The 24568-nt window shown below is 41.3% G+C and overlaps 2 protein-coding genes across 2 annotated transcripts in view; both read left to right on the forward strand.

The window, feature by feature from the left end:
- The window catches only part of LOC134212660 (uncharacterized), a 328376-nt gene that overhangs the window by 77880 nt on the left and 225928 nt on the right, over window positions 1–24568 (forward strand). The gene's annotated exons all lie outside the window — the stretch shown is intronic.
- Window positions 2922–24568, forward strand: part of LOC134212650 (sialin) — a 58672-nt gene continuing 37025 nt past the window's right edge. The window contains exon 1 of the mRNA XM_062690683.1: window positions 2922–3297. Within this exon, the coding sequence (XP_062546667.1) occupies window positions 3255–3297 (43 nt within the window). The 5' untranslated portion in view covers window positions 2922–3254. The remainder of the gene's footprint in view (window positions 3298–24568) is intronic.

A 24568-nucleotide genomic window follows, 5' to 3' on the forward strand; every position in this document is an offset into this window, starting at 1 on the left:
TTTGATGTCGATGAATAGATGATGTGTGGGCGCGTTGTATTCGCGGCATTTCTGCAGTACTTGGCGAATGGCGAACACCTGGTCCGTAGTGGAGCGTTCGCCCATAAAACCCGCCTGATACTGCACCACGAGCTCCCTTGCAATTGGTGCTAGTCGCCGGCATAAAATTTGGGAGAGTACCTTGTAGGCGGCGTTCAGTAATGTGATTGCGCGGTAGTTGCTACAATCCAGCTTATCGCCCTTTTTGTAGATGGGACACACGACACCTTCCATCCACTCCTGCGGCAAAACTTCCTCCTACCAAATCTTGGTAATCACCCAGTGCAGCGCTCTAGCCAGTGCCTCACCACAGTGTTTAAATGGCTCTCCTGGTAGTTGGTCAACCCCAGGGGCTTTGTTGTTCTTCAGCCGGCCAATCTCCTCCTGGATTTCCTGGAGATCCGGAGCCGGTAAAATTATGTCCTGCGCGCGTTCTCCTAGGTCCATCACCATACCGCCATCTTCGACTGCCACATCGCTATTCAGGTGTTCTTCGTAGTGCTGCCGCCACCTTTGGATCACCTCACGCTCGTTCGTAAGAAGGTTCCCGTTTATGTCCTTACACATATCAGGCTGTGGCACGTGGCCCTTACGTGAACGGTTTATCTTCTCATAGAACGTGTGTTATTAGCGCGGTACAGTTGCTCCGTCTCTTCATGGTCTCGATCTTCCTGCTGGCGCTTTTTCCTCCGGAAAATCGAGTTTTGTCTGTTCCGCGCCCGTTTATATCGTGCCTCGTTCGCCCTCGTGCGGTTTGCAGCAATCTCGCCCATGCTGCATTATTCTCTTCTGCTAACTACTCACATTCGCCGTCATAGTCGTTTATCTGATCCGGGGGCACCGTGCCAAGTGTAGCGGTTGCGGTGCTACCAATGGCGGATCGAATATCTCTCCAGCCATCTTCAAGAGACGCTGCACCTAGCTGCTCTTCTGTTGGGAGTGCCACTTCTAGCTGCTGCGCGTATTCTTGGGCTAGTCCACCGTCTTGTAGCCACTCAATGTTAAGACGGGACCGTCTTCGACGCGTGTTGTACAAAGTCGAGAGTTTTGAGCGCAGGCATACTGCAACGAGGTAGTGGTCGGATTAAATATTCGCAATGCGGTAAGTGCGGACGTTCGTGATATCGGAGAAGAATCGTCGATTAGAACGTGGTCGATTTGGTTTTCCGTTTCTTGGCTAGGTGATCTCCATGTGTCCTTGTGGATATTTTTGCGAGGAAAGAAGGTACTTCGGACTACCATTCCTCGGAAGGCTGCGAAGTTTATGCATCTTTGGCCGCTGCCATTCGATACGGTGTGCAGACTATCCAGTCCGATGCCCGGTCTATACATTTCCACCCTTCTTACCTGTGCCGCAGTGGGCATCCATCGTATGTCTGCTCCAGCTGTGCGTAGAACGCTTCTTTCTCGTCGTCGGGTCTCCCTTCGTGTGGGCAGTGCACGTTGATGATCTTTTTCTTCTTCTTATTGGCATTACATCCCCACACTGGGACAGTGCCGCCTCGCAGCTTAGTGTTCATTAAGCACTTCCACAGTTATTAACTGCGAGGTTTCTAAGCCAAGGTACCATTTTTATTTTATTTTATTTTTTGCATTCGTATATCATGAGGCTAACACGATGATATTTATGCCCAGGGAAGTCGAGATAATTTCCAATCCGAAAATTGCCTAGACCGGCACCGGGAATCGAACCCAGCCACCCTCAGCATGGTCTTGCTTTGTAGCCGCGCTAACTTATCTGAGCTAATCTACGCGTGGTGGCAGTACACCGAAGAACATCTGAATGGCGATGTAGAAGACAGCGAGGGTGCATGGTGACGTATCGAAGAGTACCAGCGCATTACAAAAGATTTCCAGGTCAGGTCTCCAGAAAGTCCCAGTAGAAATTGCCTAAGTGAAAATCAAGAAAGACTTGGGAGGAGAAATCTTGTATCGTCGAAGTGGTCAAGTACTTATGTTTGGGCTTTTTAGTTTCCACCGAAAATGCTACTAGCAAAAATATTCGAAGTCACAGCACGTTTCAGAGAAGAGTACTTATTTTGAACTCCGCAAGACCTTTCCACCGAATAGAGATTACTGAACCGCTTGTTAGGCCGGCAATCATCTACTGACTGGTTCTGGCCAATCATTGGGGAGAATATGCACTAGGCGTTTTTAAAACTCGGGTGCAGCGTTTATTTTGTATGATGATGGAGTGTAGAAAATGACACATGGTGAAAGCATAGTATGAGTTATGAATTGCATCATGCGTGACTAGTGACGTGTGGCTGTAGCCTATGCTGTATGGACAAAATGGAATAGACGCTTCTATTTACTGCACACAGCACTTCGGCTTTATTCTGATAATAATGAAAAACTAAATTGCGCCAAGAACATCATCTTTTGAGTCTCCTTCAATGTACATACATACCAAGGCACAGAATCTGGCACCATCTCGTTGGCTGAAAAAATGTACCAATGTGATGACCTTTAATCACACTTACCACTCTAACTAAATAGAGTAATTTAGATTCTATCATAACCAATTCGGTTAGCCACATTTTAGTTAAAATAATAAATACAGATACCAAAGCATATTAACAACCACCCTAAGAGCTTCATCACCACATTCAACAGCATAACTAAAACATATCGCGCTTGCCCTGGTTCTCCTCTCGCATGGATCTACGCTCTCGATATCAAACACGCGTTCGTTTCGCCGGTATCTTTTAGGTGCAATGTAGATGTGCGCTATGCTACGCACACCCATCCACCGTCGTCCCACTCAACAAAGCATAAAACTCCCTCAATCGCTGTAACGCAAGTCGCAATTCGATATGCTGCGCTTTGACTACGCTCACAAACCGCTTCATCCGCGCCAAAGTCCACTACCCAAAGAGCGGTTCCTTTCCAACGGCAATCATTCTCCCACGGACCGCGTCGGCAATCGGACGTAAAATAGCGCGGCGAAGCATTCACCGCGTGGCGCGCAACTGTTCTGTTCCCTCGTTTTCATCTCAAACCCATCCAGAGCGCGTGTGAAGAAGAAACCCACTCGGAAAGAAGTTTTTCCTCCTTGTAGCAGCATTCGACCGCGGTCGTCGTTGAAGTCCGGTTCGCTTCATCGCAAGTGATAGCATCCGCAAAAGTGTAGAAGATATTTGTGTGTCCGAACGAGTTCGAAAAAAGGATTACCCAGATCGCGCAACCAGAAGTCCTGATTAATCACAACCAAAATGGGAGATGCTGCAGTGCCCACCAAGGGGAATGTCCTGGGATGTAAGTGTCTCTGTGTGGTTGGTATCGGTGTAACAAATAAAGGCACCCTCAGTTCGGTGAAATACGCAAAAGATCGACGCGTCCTGTGAATAAAAAGGGCGTCTGATCGCCCAATTTCCATATGGCTGGACAGGGGATGCTGGAGGGTTTGGTTTTGTGGTTGAGTCGCATAGAAGGTGAACCGGGAGGGTGTCGTCATTATTTTCGGATACTCCTCGTTAGACAATGTTAGACGTCAAGGACGTGCTGCTGTGAGTTGGTATAACATTCAACTCTCTGGTAAAGGTCATTCGGCGCGCAAAAGTGGGGCGAAGAGGGATGCGATGGAAGCTACGGATGTGCGCCGAGGAATGGGTAGGAAATTCGAGTCTACCGTGTGCCGCACGAGAAAAAGAAAATCGTTCCACTTTCTCTTCGATTTCAGTATATTGATTCTGAAGGAACGTGTACCGTGGATTATATTTATAAAGTAAAAACGTGTTTGCAATACCTTTTGAACGTGATTGTCTTTGGAACAAGATATTGAAACTTGAGAACGATTTTCAATCCACTTTTATAGAAAAAAAAAATATCTGAATAGGACAGTACACCGAAAATAAGATTTCATTTCTACCCTGCATTATGACTCAAAGCATCATCTTTGAAATCGTTATAATCAAATTAACAAATAATGGCCAAATATTTTACAATCCCAATTTCGATCAATTGGTAATTGGTTCCTTTTTCTTAAGAATGGGGGGGAGGGTTGGTGGTCAAATTACGTTTGATTTATTCAATACACCGTAAAGAAAGTGAGTGAGTGCCTCGCCGAATAATACCGTTTTACATGGTAGATCTAATATGAACAAATATTTTTTTATAATGTTTGCGATCGTATTATAGAAAACAGCGACATAATTTGAAAATCTGAAAAATAATTATTTTCCCAAAAGGTATACATCATAGAATTAAAACAATCCCAGAAATTAACTTAAGTAAATCGGGCTTATGCTAGCCACAACCGTATTTAATGCCAAATTGACTTGATTCTTCACTTGATATTGATTGCCTAAAACCAATTGAATTTCTGGTCATACTTCAGAAGTATATGTTTTAGGTGACATTGAAGAAAATAATAAAAAAAAAACTTTCTTGTAGTGTCTGGGGAAAACTGTGTTGAATTTATCACGTCAAGAAGTCTACGAAGTCTTTGAAATATTACGCAATGAAAAAGACGTCATTTATGGTTATCTTTCTTTTCCACGAAATACACTTGCATATTTATAATCGAAAAACTCGGATTTGCTACCTAGCGATGGTAGGTAAAATTAATAGGAATTGGTTACATTACTCTAATGTAATTCAATGTTTTGCATTTGTTACTTACGGTGAGTGTTATTTGAGCGGCATATTGTTGTCTTGCAGAATAATTAACCTTCTGTCTGTGCTCAAAAAAACTTACGTTGTCTGTGCTCTGAAAAATTGAAATTGAAATTGCTATAACTTTTTTAATGCTTGGCCAATTTTGGATTTTTGGGGCTGCTTCGAAAGATAATTTAATCATCTTTCAGGTCGTTACAAAATATTAACTATTGGTGGGCGGGCACATCGCAGGAGGTTTTAGTGAACAAGAGTATAAAACCAGTGATTTTTCATGATTATTTTACTTATATCCGAAAATCCTACCCATTTTGAACTGCACCTTTTTTAAAAAGGTTATGCAGGAAGGCATGTGCTCTGGCATGAGGCGTTGATAAGTTTAGAACTCGGCCGCAAGGTTTGGTATATTTGAATTCATTATTTTGGACTACTTAAGATATTCCGATATATAGAATTCTCCTCAGTGTAAATATTCTTATCGCACAAATTCAAAAATTGGAAGACGTACTCATTATATTGAGCACCGCTTTGTAGTGCTAGACATCCTGAACAATGTTGCCGAATACAACTTGAGTGTAGGTATGAGGGATCTCAAGCTAAAGCAATACTTCATATATGCAAGAATATTGCAAGTCCGCTAGCGCCGCCTATTTGTAAATTTCCTAATTATTCATTTCATCACATGACAGTCCATTCCCACCAGACGAACTTTATTAAAGACGTCATCTTTACAAATTTCAAATTTGTGCGATAAGAATATTTACAATGAGGAAAACTCCATATATCGGAATTACTTGAGTAGTCTAAAGTAATGAATTCAAATATACCGCCACCTAGCGACCAAGCTCTAAACTAATCAATGCCTCATATCAAAGCACACGCCTTCCTGCATAACCTTTTTGAAAAGGTGCAGTTCAAAATGGGTAGGATTCTCAGATATAAGTAAAATAAGCATGAAAATCACTATTTTTGTACCCTTTTTACGAAAACCCCTCCCCGCGATGTACCCGCCCACCTATAGTCAATCTTTGGTAACGACCTGAAAGATGATTAAATTATCTTTCGAAACAGCCCCAAAAATCCAAAATTGGCCAAGCATTAAAAAAGTTATAGCAATTTCAATTTGGGGTCAATTTGACCCCAGAGCACAGACAACGTAAGTTTTTGAAAAAGTACACTGTAGCGCATATTTTCAAGATTTTTGAAGTGAATTTGCACCTAGGAGACAGATCTCGGCGAGTTTTACCAAACTACCAAAAATTAGGAGAATCGGTTGAAAATTAAAAAAATGGCAGCCACTCAAAGTGGCCTGGGGTCATATTGACCCCAGAGCACAGACAAAAGGTTAAAAATGGCCTAATGTCTGGATTTTCATCTCTGGTTTGAATCTTAAAAATGATTTCATATAAAGTGGTGTATTCAATACAAATAGAAATTATTTCACAGAATGGGCAATAAGCATTTCACAATGGAAGCAGATCTTCAAATCTTCAATGTCTGATGTGGGACGAACGCTTCTTCATAGTAGCAGCTCGAATTGGAGTTGGTTCTCTCTCCCAAGATCCATGTTCGTTTTCATGCGCTTCACAGACGAGATAGGATAATCACCACTTTCCTCTTTTATCCTGAATCCCTTTCGTATTCCTCCATCCGGGTTTATATTATCTCCATACGACATTTCTCCTTCGCTTGTGGTTCTATGGCACGTAGACTATTTTTGGACTTCCTAAATGTTACTCCTAGCATAAACACAGGGGCATTATGTAGGGTAGAATACGGCATTGGCAGGGTGCGACAGTTGTTGGCACCCTCAACAATATTTGCGCTTTCCAGCAAACATACACTATTTATGAACATAATTTTGATTCAGTCACACAATTTCAAGTCTAAGCTTTCATTTGAATAAGTTGTTTGTGTAAAAGTAGCTAGATTTGATGTGTTAATCACCGAAACAAATTTGCGCCTACGAAATCTTTACCATTATTGCATTGCCAAAGAAAGCAGCGCACGAAAAGCAAACTGTTACTTACTTTTTTGGATCGCCTGTTTCTCCTCTTTATTGCGTATAACACGACAAAGTAAGTACGTAAACTACTTTTTACGCTTTATCACCACTTGATTATCACCACAAAGAGCAAATTTATGCAATATTTGCTCTATATTTCACTAAATAAAATCGGGACTGTTAGTTTTCTTTGACAGCAGCACACTTCGGAATAGAGCGAGAGAATGTGTTTGTGAGCATATCAAACACACGCTAGAAAGATACCACGCACAACTCTATGTGATTTGATTTTAGCAAAAATACGAACAAAATATCCGGCGATGACATTTATTTAAAAAAAAGTGTTAAAATACAAATGCTTCTATTCAGAAATTTACGCAGACCATGAATTAGCAAGCAATTAGTGATAGCAACACCGTAGTATTTTAACCCTTATGTGGCTGACAAGATCGTTTTCCTTTTGCAACTTCAATACTTTCCAAGCTCATCAAAAAAATCATAACCATTCCCATTCCTACATAGCGCATTTCAACCATAAATAATTGCCTACTTTTAGGGTATTATCTATGATTCAACTGTGAAACGTAGCGTAAGAATGGGGTGGCTACAGCAGCTGGATAGGACAGTGCTGCAGCTGTCCATTATTCAACATATGAAGACTCGCGAGGTGGAATATATTGTTAATATACTATACTTCCAGAACCGACGAGCTTTGTTTCAACAATTGATTAATTATATATTTTTTACATTATTTAAAAGACGGTTAAGTATTCGAAACTTGCAAATTTGGATTCCATTTTTTTAGATTAATTCTCGAATAAAGCAGAAATTTGTACTTCATTTGTATGGGAGTCCCCCTTCCAGAAGAGGAGGGGACTAATACCATTATAAGAATCTTCATCGTTCCCAAAAACCTCTACATACAAATGTTCATGCCGTTTCCTAGTCTATAAAGGCAGATAGACAAAAATCTCTTCTCATGTGTATAGATTTGGTTTTACGTAGTTTACGTCGCGCGGTCGTGTCTTGTACACAACAACCATGATTTTTTTTTTATGAAACAAACATATCATGTAAGGACCGTAATCGTTTATTTACGTTTTACACTGTAAATTTATGTTTTCCCCCCGCGCTGGTTATTCCCATCTACTGACGAAGTCGGATAACCTGTACATAAAAAAATATTGTATAAGGCATTACAAAAGACAAAAGATGTAAATCTTGGCAGCGGACAAAAAGCATGTAAGTTCCCTTCTCCAAAATGGCTAACATTATTCAAATAGGTTGAAAATGGTAAAAGTTATGAAATTGTCAATATCCGGCTACCCAATCTACCACTCACGCCTGTTTTTTGTTGGCCGCATAAGGGTTAAATTTGTTTTACAATGTGTTTAAATGCTTTTGCCTATCTGTCTACATGACATAAAATTGATGTCAAGGCTAAAAATTCCTGCTTTGTTTTAAGCCAGTTTTGATAAACAATGAAGTTTGTTCCAAAATTGAGTGAAGCGAGATGAGCGTGCGGCCGATTCATATGAATGAATTTACTGCTGGAGTATATAAACAACCAGCATTTGGCACCAATACATTACCAGTTTTCTACTTCCATGTCTAGTTGCTAAAGGGAACAAACTCATTGCTGATAATAGAAATTGCTATGCCAATAGAAGAAACGTTGACCTGTTACTTTATATTAAATTTACTGAGTTTGTGGTAAAAGGTGTTATATTTAGTGAACACCAATCATCAAAGAAAGAGCATACAAATGTATACCAGTTAAACTGTACCTGTGTTTTAGTGTAATTATTCATTATTTTTATCTTTCAATTTGACGAATGTCTTAGACTGCCAAGAATAGGTATTTTCCCCTATATCCTGTTTGATTTTCTTACATTCCCCTTTGCCCGACTTCGGATGCTCATCATCACCCAATGACAGCTCCTTATTGTTTAGAAATTCCAATTCACCTGATTGAATCTCCACGACGCCGCTTGGGAATGTTTCGAGATGCCGATTCACCATAACGTTCATGCAACACCATAGTCATAAGTTGTTCTGAAAATTAGCAATTTCAGTTGGATGAAGGCGTCTCTTTTTCGATTCCTCCTGTAATTTTCTTCAGAACGATCGCTAAGAACTGCTCTACTGAATGACATCCATTGCCGTCTTCAGCAAACCAAGAAAACGATGCTTGGGGATGGAACCACGACTGAGTTTCTTTCACTTTTAAAGTATTTGCCTCCATGATTTCTTCAGTGGCTTGAAGAACGCAGCATATAGCGGTTGACATATGTATATGAGTAGCGTTGGGGGCAGGAAGGCAATCTTGAAAAGCAAACATAAATATAAATGTTTTTTTTTTTGTTATAAGTAAAACGAAATCACACCAGATTAACCTTGAAGGCCACCTTCAATCCAAGTCAGCTACCGATGTAGCTCCCGCAAACATGACCGAAAATGAACTCTTGGGATGGTAAAGAACGTTTTCGACATGTCTCTGTCCATTCCTCACATCCATTGTTTTTACTCCGGATCATCGGTAAAGTTGGTTTTGTCAAAATTAATTATATTTGCCGAAGGAACATTTTAAGAGTGATGGCGAGTTTATCAAAATTTTCACTTTCACTGGATCCACTTTTGCACGATTTCTTTTGAGGTTTTCTGAGAACCGTGCAGACAGTGTTGACTTGTTACGTAGAAGGAACGAACAAATCCAGCCATATCCTTAATCTTGCTTCACGTTTGTTCGTGTCCAAATATCTTTGTACGAGGAATCGTATATCCGACTCGGTGAGAGGAAATTCTTATTGTCCTGCTATCACCTTTAAAACGGTATATCTGCCATGTTTTCCGGTTCCCAATCTATGAATTCGATTATAAACAGTTCCATATGGAGCACTGTATCGACGCTTAGCTTCGCGGATAGAAATTTCACAGCTTTCGACGGATGCCACCGCGGCCGACAAGACTTCCTATGCGTACTTGAAACAGGCCTTCGAGTCGGCGGTTTTTACGCTTTCGTGCAATACAGTGCCGATAATTCTTCGTCGCCATAGCCAAGTCCTGGTTGGCTACCATAAACCCTTCTGTTTCTGAGAAGAGTTCACCCCGCACCAGCCATGTATTGGACGCTGCTTTGTCGATATATTCTGGCACGAAATATCTTCGCAACTGCTGGATCTGGGAAACACATACTGTCTGTAAATCGGTGACGCCTCTTTCTCCTACTGTACGTGGCAGGGTGACTCTCTCGATGGACGATTTTAGATGGCGCATGCGATGCTTGGTGAATGCTACTCGTAATGCTGGTTCTAACGCCTTCAAATCAGTCTTGGTCCACTTCACCACTCCGAAACTGTATGTCAACAAGCGCACGGCAAACGTGTTTATCGCCTCCACTTTGTTGCCGGCCGACAAGAAGTTCTTCAAAACACCATTGACACGAAGCAAGAACTAGCTCTTTCTTGATCATTGTGTGCCGAATTCCTTTCAATTGCAGGAAACCTAGGAATTGTACGTTTCGCCTTCGCCATTTTTCGAATTTTCTCCTGTTCGTTGACGCGGAAACTGTCGACATCCACCAGGCGGTGTAAATGTATGGATCGACATTTATCGATTCCAAACTCCATCCGGATGTCGTTGCTGAATACCGTTACAAGCTGCATAAATTGGTGCAGCTTCTCCACAAAATCGGCAAAGAGTCAATTCGTCCATAAAGAAGGTGTGGGTAATGTTTGTGCTCCTTTCTCCAATCTTCAAATGATAGCCATAGTTGCATTGGTTGAGTGCTCTGCTAAGAGGGTTCATGAAAAGGCAAAAGCATCGGTAATGTGTAGGAATGTACTCCACATCCTCTGAGCGTGCTGCATTAGCTGCGTTACCGTCTACAGTGGGGCGTCAAAATCCGTACACTTGTCACTTAAGCACCTCAGTATACGAAAATGTATCTAGAAAATAGGAAACGAATGCAAATGAAACGTTCGTCTTTGATATAGGGGCACGAAGGCCTCTACTTTTGAAATGTTCCAAATTTACACAATAAAACCTACGAAAACATGATAAAATAATGAATTGAATCAACACCTCCTGAATTGAAATCCGTCCACCGTGGACGGATTTCGAATCAAAGGATCAAAATCCGTATAAGCCTATCTGACGTTTAATCATCTTTCTCTTGCACGCGCACGGGAAGAATAGGTTTTGTTTTGTTTGTATGAAAACAAACCCTATCCCATCTGTACGCGTGCAAGAGAAAGATGATAAACGTCAGTTAGCCTTATAGCTATTTTTTAACTAAATATTCAAATTGAAGGCGACTGATTGACTAAACTACCACTGCAAATAGTTCAAAACGCACCTTGAAAAGCGATCCCTTCGATTTGTATTCCACTTATCTCACTTTATGATTCGCAATTTGCAATTAAACCACAGTTAATTTTGGTGCAATTATGTTCTAAACGCAAACAAATGGCGCCAGTTTGGTTGGTGGCGATTTGTTTTTAATCTATGTTGTTTTACATTCAAAGCCTACTTTTCATCTCATTGGCACAAAAGCTTACTGTCAAGTATATGAGAAGAATAAGATAAAATATTTATAAATTAATTACCCTAAACTCCCTTTATTTGCTTGACATCTCATGATGTGGACGGATTTCGGTCCCCCACGACATCTTGTACAACAGCAGTTCCTTAAGAATAAAATGTACCTTAAAGGTAACTTAGGCGTAAGCCTTCTTATACTACAAACGTAGTACCTATGGATCACATATGGATTAATCTCTGTTGTCCATATGATCCATTGCCTTTATTATTATTATTAATAATATTTTGGCTCATATATAAATATGCAAACCGTAAAAAAAACGAGCAATAGGAAATTCTTTTTATTTCTTTCTTTTTTGTATGAAAGGGTTGTGATTTGAAAAGCATATGTAAATATTCAATGAATGTTAGTCTTACCACAGATGGAAATTACAATGTGGAAACTATTATTCTAAATCATTAACATTACTATGCAACTCTAAAAGATCCCATACGAAAACGCAGGGGACTCCAGTGTATGAAGTGATTCACAAGCAGGTGTTTCCCAGATTACATTGAAGCATCGAGCCACACCTATTCAAACAACACACTCCCCTTGCCAATCAAGCACTGTCCACTAATAGCCACAGTAACTGCCACTCACAGCAATCAAACGTTTGTCGCCTGGTGTCATCACAACAATCTACTTCACACCAAACTCCCTTTAGCACACATCTTGCCCAATACCCATATTCGCTCGGCTCATTTGGAGGGCAGCGGCATCGCCGCTCAACATCACCGAAAACAAATGGTTCTAATTTTAATCCCACGCCACCCAATCCCGAAGCCATTTGCGACGGTGCGTGCCCAAATTAAAACTAGACCGCATTTGGATTCCACGTCCTCTGCTTTTGATTCGTGCACGCCAAGCCAAGCGCGCGCGGTGGTGGCGGCGAGTGACGCGATAATTATAGAAAAATCACTCAACCGCAGAACCATTCGCATTCTGATGTTTACACAAATGTAGCGGAATCGGGAGAATTTTCGCGAAATTGATTCGCAGTTCATCCTAAGGACAAACATTTCAGAATCGGAAAATGGTTGACCCTATCGTCGTTTGTTCGCGATGCCGGAGAGACAAATAAATCATCGATTGACGAAATTGTTTATGTAAACTTTGAATGAAGGTCAATATGTGACTTAGTAAAGTACAATAAACAGATCATACAAATTCTCATGTAAACAAACACACAAAATGTGTATTCGAATTTTTTCAGCCATACTTCAAGTCTTAATCCAACCGATCTTATAATTAATCAGATTTGCAGTTACGAAACAATATTCAGTTATTTAAGTCTGACTGCAAATCCAACAAATGAGATGTTTTTGTTCAAATGAAAATTATCGAAATAAATCCTGAAATTTTGAGTGAGTTTCCATATGCATGATTTGGAGGAAGAGCTATGAAGCATATTTGAAGAAACTTGTTTTGTAAAATCCAATGGAGGTAGGATTTTATTGTTTTTTTTTTTATCCAATACCGTTGAAGGATATTTGAAGGAACATAAGCAGAATCCCGTAACAAATTGTGCTTGACATTAGGGAAACAATTCTGAAACAAATAAACCTTTTTCCAAATAGGGGGAATGGCGGCTTTGGCAGGTTTTGTTCTATTATTGTCACGGTGGTTTTTTATGACTGATTATGCTCAAATTTGGCCTAAATATCAAATTGCATATCAAAGAATATTGTGGCCTCAAATATTTGCATATCAAAGAATATTGTGGCCACATTTCATAAAATTTGGTCAACAAAAACCCCCTGCCAATAATAGAACAAAACCTGCCAAATCCGTCTTTTCCCCTACTAAAATAATGTTTGGAAAACATCTGAAGTTACTTTTGAATTGAGTCTTGAAAAAACTGGGGAAAATAGCAACATGAATGAAGTCTTAAATGACTTCTCAGATAAATTCGTAGGTTTTGAGTTTTCCACATCGTGACTGTAAAACAAATATTAATGCAGCCAGCACACAGCCGATTCACACAAGATTCTCATGTCTTGATGATTTTGATGATTTTGATGATTTTGATTCAAATTAATAAATAAGCTTAGATACTTGATACTGGATGGGCTACAGCTCTTCGATAAACCTACGCCGAATGGAGTATCCTTCTCCCCTGGACTCGATCCTGAGCCAATCGCTCCCAGTCGCCCTGAACATTGAGCGCCCTCAGGTCCTCTTTAACTGCCAAAAGCCATCGTGTTCCGGGTTCTCTACTAAATATTATCTTCGCTTGACGTTCTTCCGGCATACGAACGACGTGTTCAACCCACCGTAGTCTGCCGTGTTGTATAAGCCATGTCCAAAGTCCATGGTTCATGGCCGTATAAAGCCGCCGGAAGAATCGGAGTAGTATACAGCGCAAATTTTGTCTTCGTTTGCAGACTACGGGACTTAAACTGGTTACGAAGTACGTAATAGGCCCTATTTGCAGCTGCAATACGCCTTTTCATCTCGCGGATAACATCATTATATTCTTCTTCTTCTTCTTTTTCTTCTTTTTCTTCTTCTTCTTCTTCTTCTTCATCTTCTTCCCCTTCTTCTTCTTCATTGGCACTACATCCCCCACTAGGACATCGCCGCCTCGCAGCGTAGTGTTTAATGAGCACTTCCACAGTTATTAACTGCGAGGTTTCGAAGCCAAGTTACCATTTCTGCATTCGTATATCATGAGGCTAATATGATGATACTTTTATGCCCAAGGAAGTCGAGACAATTTCTAATCCGAAAATTGTCTAGACCGGCACCGGGAATCGAACCCAGCCACCCTCAGCATGGTCTTGCTTTGTAGCCGCGCATCTCACCGCACGGCTAAGGAGGGTCCTTAACATCATTATCGCACGTCACTAATGTTCCAAGATACACAAATTCTTCTACCACTTCAAATTTTTCACCATCCAGCAACATTTCACTACCACCATCACTAATAAACCCACTTTGATTGCCAGCGACCATGTACATTATTTTGCTGGTATTGATCGTGAGTTCAATCATCGCTGTCTCCCTCTTAAAATGCGCAAAAGCCTTTTCCACGGCACGGCGATCTATTCCGATAATATCGATATCATCCGCAAATCCCAGGAGCATATGCGATCTTGTGATAATGGTATCGCTTCTCTGCACGCCAGCTCTCCTAATCGCTCCCTCGAGCACTATATTGAACAGTAGATTCAAGAGTGCATCACCCTACTTTAATCCATCTAAGGTAACAAATGATGTTGATATTTCATCCACAACCCTACACTTGATTTCGATCCGTCCAACGTTTTACGAATCAGCCGTATCAGTTTCGCCGGAAAACCATATTCTTGCATAATTTGCCATTTTTCTCTCCGTTTCACTGAATCGTACGCCGCCTTTAAATCAATACACAGATGATGTGTCTGCAAGTTGTACTTCCGGAATTTATCAAGGATTTGTCTCATAATTGTCGAGTAAACATTTGATCCGCCGACGAAGGACTCTGCAAGCGGCCTCAATCTGTTGAACAGAATACGGGACATAATTTTGTACGCCGAATGAAGGAGGGTTATTCCTCGGAAATTGGCGCACTCCAGCCTGTGCCCTTTCTTAAAGAGAGGCCAAATGGGGCCGTCCAACCAGCTAGCAGGCTATTCTTCGTCTTCCCACATTTTCGACATAACATGGTGCAGAACTTCAAAAAACTGCTAACTGCCATGTTTGATAAGTTCAGTCGGGAGCTGGTCCAGCAGCCTTATTGTTTTTCATTTCTTTAATAGCTTTTCTAACCTCATTTACTGTAGGCGACTCCACAGCGCGTCCATTGTCTCTAATATTTATTCTGTTTACCGATGCACCGTCATTTCCACTATTCAACGAAGTCTCGAAGTGTTGCATTCACCTGGCAGCCACTTGGGTTTTATCTGTCAGCAAATTCCCTTCTTGATCGTTGCACAAGACGGGAGATGGCGCTGTCTTTCTCCGCACGCCATTGACAGTCTCATAGAATCTCCGCATATCATTCTGCTCCATTTTTCCCTGCGCCTCACTAATCATTTGCTCTTCATACTCTTTTTTCTTCCTGCGGTGGGTTCGCTTTTCGGCTGCTCTTGCTTCCTTGTACCGATCTCTATTCGTTCGGGTACCCGACACCAACACCCGGCTTCCGGCAACGTTCTTCTCGTCTGTCACTCTCTGACACTCCACATCGAACCAACCCGTCCTGGGTCGCCTCTGTGCAGTGCCTACCACTTCTCGTGCTGTTGGGCTCACCGCTCCATGGATCGACTCCCATAGATCGTTGATGTTGTCGCTAACGTTGATTGCACTTATCCGTTCGTCGAGCTTCTGGCGGTACTCAGCCGATACTCCTTCCGCCGACAATCGCTGGATATTGTAACGCATCGTTCGCTGTGATCTTTAGTTCGATACAGTTGACAAACTGTGATTGAATTTTACTGACAACGAGGTAGTGATCAGAGTCAATGTTCGGACCCCTTAATGCCCCCACATCGATAACATCCGAGAAATGGCGCCCATCCACCAGAACATGGTCTATCTGGTTGCAAGTTTCACCATTTGGGCGTCTCCAGGTGTGCTTTCGGATATTCTTCCGTGCAAAATAGGTGCTACTGATGGCCATCTCTCTAGCAGCAGCGAAATTTACTAGCCGTAGGCCGTTGTCATTGGTAGCGGAGTAAAGACTCTCCCTACCAACTATGGGACGGAAAAATCCTCTCTACCGACCGGAGCGTTAGCGTCTCCGGTAACAATTTTCACGTCATGCTTTGGGCGCTTTCGATAGGCTTTATCAAGACTTTCAAAAACGTGTCCTCCACTTCGTCAGATTTATCGTTTGACGGTGCGTTAACGTTGATTAGACTGTATTGAAGAATTTGCCCCGTATCCTCAACACACAGATTCGTTCGCTAATGGGTTTCCACCGCATCACTCGCTTCATCTGCTTGCCCATCACTACGAAACCAACTCCATGCTCTGCTTTTCCGCCGCAGCTTTTATAGATGTTATATTTGAATGCAGTGTTGGTCGTGGGATCCACATCTCGGAATTCACGTTCTGCGGATCTGGGCCATCGGACTTCTTGAATAGCGACCACGTTCACTCCAACCTTCTGCAGTTCACAAGCCAGAAGGCTCACTCGTCCAGGTTCATTTAGGGTCCTGATATTCCAGGTACCGAGTTTCCAATCATAGTCCTTATTTCGTTGCCGGGTCGGTTGCCAAAAATAACGTTCTCTTTTCTTCTATCTCCATTTTTCGTGGTATTTGAGAGGCTTCAATAAGCTACCTTACCGGGGTCGAGTTACCTACATCGCGATGATGGGGCTGCCACCTTAGGTATAGCTGACTCGATACAGCATTTCGTTATTCAGCCGCTGGGTACCAGTCAGACGCTGTTTGAGCCGCACCCCCTGGTGAACAGACGCTCGATGCGTGCCTTCTCACTCTAGCTGATGTCACAAGGGCAACAGTGCCCAGGCTGCACTATCAGCTGAGTACACAACCCTCAGCTAGCGGTATTTTGTCATCGGACGACCTGTGGAAGCGTGAGATAGGAACTTGTGGGTACCAGAGCTATGTTGGGCGCTCCTTTATTGATGTCAACCCACCATTTGGCAGCCCATAGACAGGCCTAAAAAAAGGTTTTTAAAGATATTTTTGAAACTAACAGTTTCAGCTCAATACAATGTTCTACAAAAATGTATACATAATCAAAAGAGACCACTTCTGGAAGATATCCGGGATGTTTTTTGCAAACATGACTTGTTATCGGCGATTTAAGGTCGAAAATAGTGATATTTGAAGACTTTATATGCGACAGAGGGGCAAATTAGAGCAGGTTAATCCCCATTGAATTTATATTAGCTCGTTTGTTATTCCACGTGCTAATAATTATGTCTGTTACTATGTCCCGAAGACACTGATGTAGAAAAACAACACCCTGAAGTGGTAAAAATAAGTTCTCGATTTTCGCCAAACGCTCCACTGTGCATTGCTCGCTCTATCCTACTTAGTTATGTTCAATGTTCATCCCACCTGTCCTATCTACTTAAAGCGAGCATTAGTTTTTTTCAAAATGAAGCATGCATGATTTGATTCAAAAGCCTAATGCTTATTTTCGTGTTTGTTACAGATGTCCAAAGCGAATTTTTCTGAGATTTAAAATCTAAACAAAATCATCAGGAAAGATGTGATGCTTTTTGGGTCAATGATTTTGTTATTTTTATTGAACTTTTTTTTGCTATGCACAGACATACGAAAGTATTTTGAGACAGCGAACAGCATGTTCTTAAGTTGGGAATCGGTTCAAACTAACTCAGAATAGACTCAACAACTTCCAAACAAGCTATGACCTATGTTTCGGCTATTGGCACACATCACCATTCCCCGTCACCTGTCTACATCCCAAAATGTAAATAAAACAGCCGAAACTTGGTGGCGGCGAGATATCGGGAGTGAAAATCTGAAAACACAATAAACCGGGCGTCACCATCGTATCAGTATCACCAAGCCCGCGCGTGATGGATTAAGAAAGTGAATGATTTGTCTGGCCGGATTGGAGATGTTCGGTGGGTGGTGATTCGTTGGTACATTGCAGACGGTGTTATTTTGATTCTTTTGTTATTTACGAATGTTTTGTTAGTGGTTGCTTCGAAAGACATGCTTTTCCCAAGACAATCACGAATAACAGATCACCGATACGCATAAATTGAGATAATATTGCTACAGAGACAAATGAAGCTTATTGTTAGACTTTTTTTTAAACACCCAATTTTGAAGATCTGTGGATTTTTTGTTCCGAGTTTAATGTCATTTTAATATTATTACTTCCTATTTAGAACACATGTAAAAAGTAACTTGTTTTAAAAGTAACAAAATGTGCCTACACATTCTTAGAGCTGGCACCCTGCGAGTAAGTCTCCATTGGATAAAGCTCTATTTTGACAACAATTTTGACTACATATCAAATAACCAGATCAGATTACCCTAGTACAAACATATTATAACGAAAATGACGAAAACAGAAGCATTCTCATCCAGCTGTGATCTATTCATACAAATCTAACAAGCCTCATTCATCAGATTCTAATTCGAAAACAACTCATCTCATCGAAAACAACACAACACATATAATAATGCAGCAATCAGTAACTCATTGATTCAAATAGAGCAGTACAAAATATTTCTTTGAAAATCACTTTCCCTACGAGCACATACAATGCAATATACAGAAAAAAATATATTCCCCACCGAGCGTCTTTGTTTCGCTCATCCTACGGTAGGCATAACCTACCGCAAAACGCCGGCTGCAGTACCACCCACCGCCACATTTTCCCGTTGCCCTTTCTTCACGTGACATCCCGCGTTTCGAGCCGCAGCAGGAAAATTCACCGTCAGCTCCGACAGTTTCCACACGCGACTCTCAGCTTCTCTGCTAACGCATACAGCACAGCAAGGTCAAATAGAGGACAAATATCAAAAGTTGGACGTAGGGTACGGTCTCGTTACTTTGTCCTACATCGTCGGTAACGGTCGTCCGAAGTGTCCGATACTACACATTTCGAATATCCGCCGAAACCAGACCAGTCACACAATGAATCAGCGTGGCACCCTATTTATATTGCTCTCAAAGAATTTCCATCGGTCAGAGCGTCCGCGCGCAAATTGTGTCAAATTGGCGAAAACGACACCCACCGAATGTGTGACCGCAAGATCTTGTTTTATTTAAACTGTTGCATTTGTTCAGCATCTGTGCGATATTGTAGAGTCTCAACTCAATATGTATGCTAATTAAAATGGTATGTTTTGATGGGATCACTTAGAGGGGCCAATTTGTTTGCGTTCCCTCAAATTGCTTTACTGTGGGCCAAACTTGAAAATTTATGGTTCAGTAGGTCAAATGATATTTTATGGTTTGGATTCAACGAGTACCTTTTTGACTCAATTTATAAATAACCTCCATCCGGACAATCATACAGCAAATGCTGGCAGAAGTTGAATAAAGTGTACCGGTTCAACTCAGTCTAAATCAAACAAACGAATTGGTGAACGCTAATTTATTAAAATCTGTCGAATTTCGAATTCGGTTAGACTCAACATTGAACTTCAGAATCAGAATAGACTTGATGTGACGTGATGTCGATGAAATTTTAGAATTGTGACGAACCTTTGAGAATTTCGATTAAATGCTTCAGTTCAGATTTCTCTATGAAGTATTGCGACATACAGGGGATGGACAAAATAATTAGGATAGGCAAATTTTAGGTAAAATTATATGTGCTGTAACTACCTTAGTTATTATCCGATTTTGACAATTCAGGCATGCCTGAACTAGAAAATTAATGCAGTTTGACGGTATGTCCATGGAACTGACTATGGCCATCGGATTCCGGAGATATTCCGGGTTTTTCGGAGGTAGGTTCAAAATCGTAAATTTGAGGTGGATATTAGGAGAAGTTGTGGTTAAAAATTGAATAATATTAGTAACCACAAATGAAGTAGGGCTCTTGCTGATTGGAACCATATATTGAGATTTGGAATCGGACCAGAATTAAGTGAGATATGGCCATTTCTTTAAAATCGGTTCCGATCGATACATATCAAAGGGGTCAGGCCACAACTTCATTTGAATCTCGCTTTTTGATAGATCATCCACTATGATTTTATTCTAGAAGGCCTCTAATGTGGCCAGAATGAAAAACCAATTGAATAAACGAATCCTGGAGTCGCTGGGATGTCCCCGGGGAACCTGTGAATGGGGACATTTAAGTTTTAGCACCAAAATCAGTCATTCGACGGCTCTTTTTTCATGGTTTTCGATCAGGAAGCGAAGTATGAATAGAAAATGGTCCATTGCCGGATCTGACCGCTTCCAGGATCTACGGATTGGCCCCGGGGAACCTGTGGAAGGGGACATTTTAGTTTTACCAAAAAAACAGTTGTTCGACGGCTCTTTTTTCATGGTTTTCGATCAGGAAGCGAAGTATGAATATAAAATAGTCCATTGTCGGCTCTGACCGCTTCCAGGACCTACGGATTGGCCCCGGGGAACCTGTGGAAGGGGACATTTTAGTTTTACCAAAAAAACAGTCGTTCGACGGCTCTTTTTTCATGGTTTTCGATCAGGAAGCGAAGTATGAATATAAAATGGTCCATTGGCGGTTCTGACCGCTTCCAGGACCTACGGATTGGCCCCGAGGAACCTGTGGAAGGGGACATTTTAGTTTTACCGCCAAAACCAGTCATTCGACGGCTCTTTTTTCATGGTTTTCGATCAAGAAGCGAAGTATGAATATAAAATGGTCCATTGATGGCTCTGACCGCTTCTACGGATTGGCCCCGGGGACCTGTGGAAGGAGTCATTTTAGTTCTAGCACCAAAACTAGTCATTCGAAGGCTCTTTTTTCATGGTTTTCGATCAGGAAGCGAAGTATGAATATAAAATAATCCTTTGACGGCCCTGGTCGCTTTCAAGACTTACGGATTGGCCCCGGGGAACCTGTGGAAGGGGTCATTTTAGTTTTACCACCAAAACCAGTCATTCGACGGCTCTTTTTTCATGGTTTTCGATCAGGAAGCGAAGTATGAATATAAAGTGGTCCATTGACGGCTCTGATTGCTTCCAGGACCTACTGGTTGCCTCCGAGGAACCTGTGGAAGAGGACATTTAATTTTTAGCACCAAAACCAGTCATTCTACGGCTCTTTTTTCATGGTTTTCGATCAGAAAGCAAAGTATGAATATAAAATGGTCCATTGTCGGCTCTGACCTCTTCCAGGACCTACGGATTGGACCCCGGGGAACCTGTTGAAGGGGACATTTTAGTTTTAGTATCAAACCCAGTCATTCGAAGGCTCTTTTTTCATGGATTTTGACCAGGAAGCGAAATATGAATTAAAAATTACCATTGACGGCTCTGACCGCTTCCAGGACCTACTGATTGCCTTCGAGGATTCTATGAATGAGGACATTTTAGTTTTAGCACTAAAACCAGTCATTCGATTTTTGATCAGGAAGCGAAGTATGAATATAAAATGGTCCATTGACGGGTCTGACCGCTTCCAAGACCCACGGATTGCTCCTGGAGAATTTGTGTATTATTTTAAGCATCATAACCAGCCATTCGACGTCTCTTTTCTAGTGGTTTCGATTAGGAATCGAGAAATGAATATAAAAGGGACCATTGAGGGCTCTGACCGCTTTCTGGCCTACAGATTGGCCCAGGAAACCTGTGGAAGGGGACATTTTAGTTTTAGCACCAAAACTAGTCATACAACGGCTCTGTTTTCATGGCTTTGGATCAGGAAGCGAAGTATGAAGTAGGCAGGTTCCCCGTGAGCTATCCGTAGGTCCAGAAAACGGTCAGAGCCGTCAATGGTCCATTTCTTGTTCATACTTCACATTCTGATTGAAATCCATGAAAAAAGAGCCGTCCAATGATTGGTTTTTGTGCTGAAACTGAAATGTCCCTTCCACAGTTCCCCGGGGGCAATCCGTAAGTACTGGAAGCGGTCAGATCCATTAATGGTCCAATTTATACTCATACTTCGCTTTCTGATCAAAAATCACAAAAAAAAGCCGTCGAGATATTGGTTTTGGTGCTGCAACTTAAATGTTCCTTTCCACTTGTTTTCCGGGGGAAATCTGTAGGTCCTGAGAGCGGTCAGAGTCATCAATGGTCAATTTTATATTAATACTTTGCTTATATTAAAGAAGAGCTGTCGAATGATTGATTTTGGTGTAAAAACTAAAATGTCCCCTTCCACAGGTTCCTCGGGGGCAACCAGTAGGTCCTGGAAGCGGTCAAAGCTGTTATTGGTCCTTTTACTTTGCTACCTTGCTTCCGGATCGAAAACCTATAAAAAGAGCCGTCGAATAACTGATTTTAGTGCTAAAACTTATAAGTTCCTTTCCACAGGTTCCCCGGGGGCAATCCTTGGGTCCTGGAAGCGGTCAGAGCCGTCAATGATCCATTTTATTTTCGTACTTCGCTTCCTGATCGATAACCATGAATGAAGAGCTGTCGAATGGCTGGTTTTGGTGCTAAAATTAAAATGTCCCCTTCCACAGATTCCTCGGAGCCAATCCGTAGATCCTGGAATCGGTCAAAGCCGTCACTGGACCATTTTATATTCATACTTCGCTTCCTGATCGAAAACCATGAAAAAAGAGCCGTCGAACGACCGGTTTTGGTGGTAAAACTAAAATGTCCCCTTCCACAGGTTCCTCGGGGCCAATCCGTAGATCCTGGAATCGGTCAGAGCCGTCAATGGACCATTTTATATTCATACTTCGCTTCCTGATCGAAAACCATAAAAAAAGAGCCGACGAACGACTGGTTTTGGTGGTAAAACTAAAATGTCCCCTTCCACAGGTTCCCCGGGGCCAATCCGTAGATCCTGGAAGCGGTCAGAACCGTCAATGGACCATTTTATATTCATACTTCGCTTCCTGATCGAAAACCATGAAAAAAGAGCCGTCGAATGACTGATTTTGGTGCTAAAGCTTAAATGTCCCCATTCACAGGTTCCCCGGGGACATCCCAGCGAATCCAGGATCCGTTTATTCAATTCGTTTTTCATTCTGGACACATTAGAGCCCTTCTAGAATGAAATCATAGTGGCCGATCTATCAAAAAGCGAGATTCAAATGAAGTTGTGGCCAGACCCCTTTGATAAGTATCGATCGGAACCGATTTTAAAGAAATGGCCGTATCTCACTTGATTCTGGTCCGATTCCAAATCTCAATATATGGTTCCAATCAGCAAGAGCCCTACTTCATTTGTGGTTACTAATATTATTCAATTTTTAACCACAACTTCTCCTAATATCCACCTCAAGTTTACGGTTTTGAACCTACCTCCGAAAAACCCGGAATATCTCCGGAATCCGGTGGCCATAGTCGGTTCCATGGACATACCGTCAAACTGCATTAATTTTCTAGTTCGGGCATACCTAAATTGTCAAAATCGGATGTTAACCAAGATAGTTACAACACATCTAATTTTACCCAAAATTTGCCTATCCTAATTATTTTGTCCATCCCCTGTATGGCTTTCGAAATGCCGACGAGACATTTTGCATATAGAAGACTTTCTTGACTTCCAAGAAGAATCTATTACACAGGATTTTGTTTTTACACGATTTTTTTCGCTCGTAATTTTGATCGTGTGACTTCAATTTACCACCAACGGCTTTGCAACATGTTTCAAAAAATCCTAAATAATTCAAAGAAAAATCACATGGTAATTAATATGCATTAAGCATTTAGGATGAGTGCAAAATTGAGAAATTGTAAATCGTGTAAAAACAGAATCCAGTGTATTTATTAATGGTATTGGTATTATATCAATTTACATTAATGATGATGATGCGGAGAATAGGAAATATCAAGAAATACAAACAATAGGAAATTGTGAATCACTTTTCTTATCCAAATCGCTTTAATTAGGTTCTCTTATATATAATTATGTAGTTTATAATATTTAAATTTAATTTAAATAAAATCTGGAAAATTGAAGTACACAAACTGAGAAATGTTCGATGAAATTCCGAAAAATTCAACCAGGAAAATATTTAAAAATTATCCGTGCAATTCTCAAACAACTTCTTATGGAAAAACTTTTTATCGAAATTCCGAAGAGTTTTCATTGCAAATTTCCAAGCATTTCCTGTTGAAATCAAATTATTGAACGGAGAAGGCCGTTTGGTCGAATATATCATTTGTCCAAACAATCCGTAAGACCGGAGTTAATTCGGCCGAAAGTGTCATTAGGCCGAAATCAGAATACGGCTAAAAATATCGTTTGGCAGAACAGGTCATTTGGTCGGAAAATATGTACGTCTGGCCGAATCGGTCATATTGTTAAAAATGTCATTTGGCCGAAAGTGTTATTTGACCGAACTGAATATTTTGCCCAAAAAGTCGTTTGTCCGAATTGATTATTTGGCCGAAAATCCGCTTTGGCTAAAATTGTCTTTCTGCAAATAGAGCCATTTGGTTGAACAAGTCGACATTTTTGGCCATATGATTCCGTTCAGCATAGGACATTTTTGGCCAAATGAAGCAGAAAGACCTTTTCGTCCAAACCGTTTTCGACTTACATATTTACCGCTTTTAGTAAACTTCCATTTCAGAAAAATGGAATTCAGCTAGACGTGTTATTTGATCAAGTGGCATTCGAACAAATGGCTTTCCGCCGATAGACTTTCGTTTTTCGACCGAAAATCATTTGCCCAAATTGTCAAATTGTTTGACCGAGTATGTAATATGGCCGAACAAACAATTGAGACACATCTGGTCGAAATGGTCCAAAAGGACAACTGGTCATTTGACCGAAA

The sequence above is a fragment of the Armigeres subalbatus genome, chromosome 2 (assembly GCF_024139115.2).
Source record: "Armigeres subalbatus isolate Guangzhou_Male chromosome 2, GZ_Asu_2, whole genome shotgun sequence".
Taxonomy (NCBI): Eukaryota; Metazoa; Arthropoda; class Insecta; order Diptera; family Culicidae; genus Armigeres; species Armigeres subalbatus.